This window comes from Sinocyclocheilus anshuiensis, unplaced genomic scaffold (genome assembly GCF_001515605.1).
Source record: "Sinocyclocheilus anshuiensis isolate Anshui unplaced genomic scaffold, SAMN03320099.WGS_v1.1 scaffold787, whole genome shotgun sequence".
In the NCBI taxonomy this organism is placed as follows: domain Eukaryota; kingdom Metazoa; phylum Chordata; class Actinopteri; order Cypriniformes; family Cyprinidae; genus Sinocyclocheilus; species Sinocyclocheilus anshuiensis.
The window spans coordinates 346,073-348,406 of NW_015548230.1; the positions used below are offsets into that span (position 1 = coordinate 346,073).

The 2,334-nt window shown below is 39.5% G+C and overlaps 1 protein-coding gene across 2 annotated transcripts in view; it reads left to right on the forward strand.

The window, feature by feature from the left end:
* The window catches only part of LOC107654586 (ras-related protein Rab-37-like), a 16,813-nt gene that overhangs the window by 1,031 nt on the left and 13,448 nt on the right, over nucleotides 1-2,334 (forward strand). For both annotated transcript variants that reach the window (XR_001630351.1, XM_016441731.1), the window contains exon 2: nucleotides 774-884. Coding sequence is in view for 1 of the 2 variants with exons in the window: in XM_016441731.1 (XP_016297217.1) it covers nucleotides 774-884 (111 nt within the window). In the remaining variant the exon portion in view is untranslated. The remainder of the gene's footprint in view (nucleotides 1-773; nucleotides 885-2,334) is intronic.

Sequence of the window (2,334 nt, forward strand, 5' to 3'; positions counted from 1 at the left end):
CATGTCTTCTAATATTTAAGTAATAGTGATAGTAGTTTTACTTTTCCTCACTGGTGGATAAATATTGATTCTATGCATCTGAAGACATATCGATGTATTCTGAAGAAACACCATTGATATAAATCAAGTCTCTGGGATTCCAGAAAGATCCCTTGAGAATTATTTTTTTTGGGGTCCACTAAGAGCAGCTGTTTTTGCCTCCGTCTTATTTGTAGTGTGGAAAATACGTAGATTTAAAATGATAAACGATGTGCAATGCTGTAATTGAGAAACATTTGTTTCTGCAAATGATATTATGCAATACCAGTAAAACGCAATTGGGTAAACACGCATTTCACAATTTGACTTTCCTGTCCATTACAATGCATTTTCTTCTGTTAAAAACAACTTGGTGTTAAAGTTAACATGGAAGCAAAAATGACCCTAATTACGTTTTAATATATGTTCCTGGTTTATTGTGCATGATTTGCTGCTGTATGTTATTCTCAATCATTTGATTCGCTCTTATTTTCCGACACCTTCTTATTTTCCCCACCTGTCACACTTTTCACACTCCAGTCATTTTCGACGGATAAAACTGATTCTTACCTGACAGTCTTGTCTTGTTCCACTCGGAAATGTCAAATTAATGAAGTAAGGTGGGTTGGGAATGTCTTTCCATGTTGACTTTCACACAGAGTTGGTGAACAGTTCGAGCTCATTAAAGGAAACCAGGATGTGTATAATAAAGTGGTTGTAGGCCTAACAGCTGTCTCTGACCCTGATGCCTTTAGGTGATGCTGCTGGGAGACTCGGCAGTGGGGAAGACCTGCATCCTGGTGCGCTTTAAAGATGGTGCCTTTCTGGGAGGCAACTTCATTGCCACAGTGGGGATAGACTTTAGGGTGAGCCAGCAGTGGACAAAACTGGTTTGCTTCTCTTTTTGCAACATGTTTATATCTACTGATGGAGGTCATACCATGATAAATCTTGCGGAACTGAAATAAGCGTTTCATGTATTGTAAGCTTCAGAACTAGACGTTTTGTCGCCTGCTGGCCGCTTTAAATGCTCAAGCTCTTTTATGTCAGGTGGCTCTCAATGATTTTATCAGTTCAATTTGATGATTTTGCAAACATTATTGGAACGTTACTTTTGAATGTTCGTTAAATGTTCTGAAATAAGTAGTAATGTCTAAAAAAGACAGTTTTTTTTTTTTCTTTTCGAGAACTTCGAACAACATTCAGTTGAACATTCTAACATGTTAGCCAATGTTCTCAGAACATCCGTTAGCTGGCTTCTCATAGAATTAGAATGATTATACAGCTTTATACAGTGGTTGTTCTTGGTGTAAATAGGCCTTTACCTTGGTTTCTATTTAGCTAACAATAGAAGTGTGCTTTCCTTGATGTTAAGAGACCATTTTTAACAACGTCCATGATTGTTTCGGTCTGATCTTAAAGGGGTCATATGATGCGATTTCAAGTTTTCCTTTCTCTTTGGAGTGTTACAAGCTGTTTGTGAATAGATAAGATCCCTAAAATTGCAAAGACTAAAGTCTCAAACCCAAAGAGATATTCTTTATAAAAGTTAAGACTCGTCCACGCCCTCCTAAAACGCTTCGTTTAAACACGCCCCCACATGTCTACGTCACTGTGTGGGAAGATTTGCATAACGCCGCCCAAATGTTCACACAAAGAAAGAAGGTGTAACTTTTATTCTCGCTGTAGTATTGTTGCCGCCGCCGCCATGTCGTGAAGACGCTGTGTGTTTCGTTGTGAAAGCGAAAATACTTTGTTTGGTCTTCCAAAAGAGGACACGACTAGAAATCAGTGGTTAAGTTGTATTTACAACACTGTTCCAGAACAGTTCAACCCAAATATTCAGATGTGTGCAGTGCATTTTATGGAGGACGAGGACTGTTTCCTGATCCTGGGAGAGTAGACTACAATGCCGGCTGTTCTGACTCACAGCCTGTAAGTATGTTTTCATATTTAAAGGATTTGCCACTGATGATTCAAACGTGAGTTTTGAGCAGTGTAGAGTAGCACGTGTTGTTCGTCGTTTCGCCGATCACAAATGCAGACATGGTTTTATGTTTACGCGGCGTGATACTCAACGCAACGCGTAAAAAGACAGTACAAGTAATTATAATCAGTAATTATGTCCCCACTGGATGCAACAAATGCCTAGTTTATAATCGGTTTTATTGTTTTTGTCTCATCGCGCCGGGACATGGCATCACAATATGGTAAGGGGCGTAACATTTCCGTCACACGCTTGAGGTATTCGGCCAATCACAACGCACTGGATAGCTGGCCAATCACAGCACACCTCGCTTTTCAGAACGATGAGCT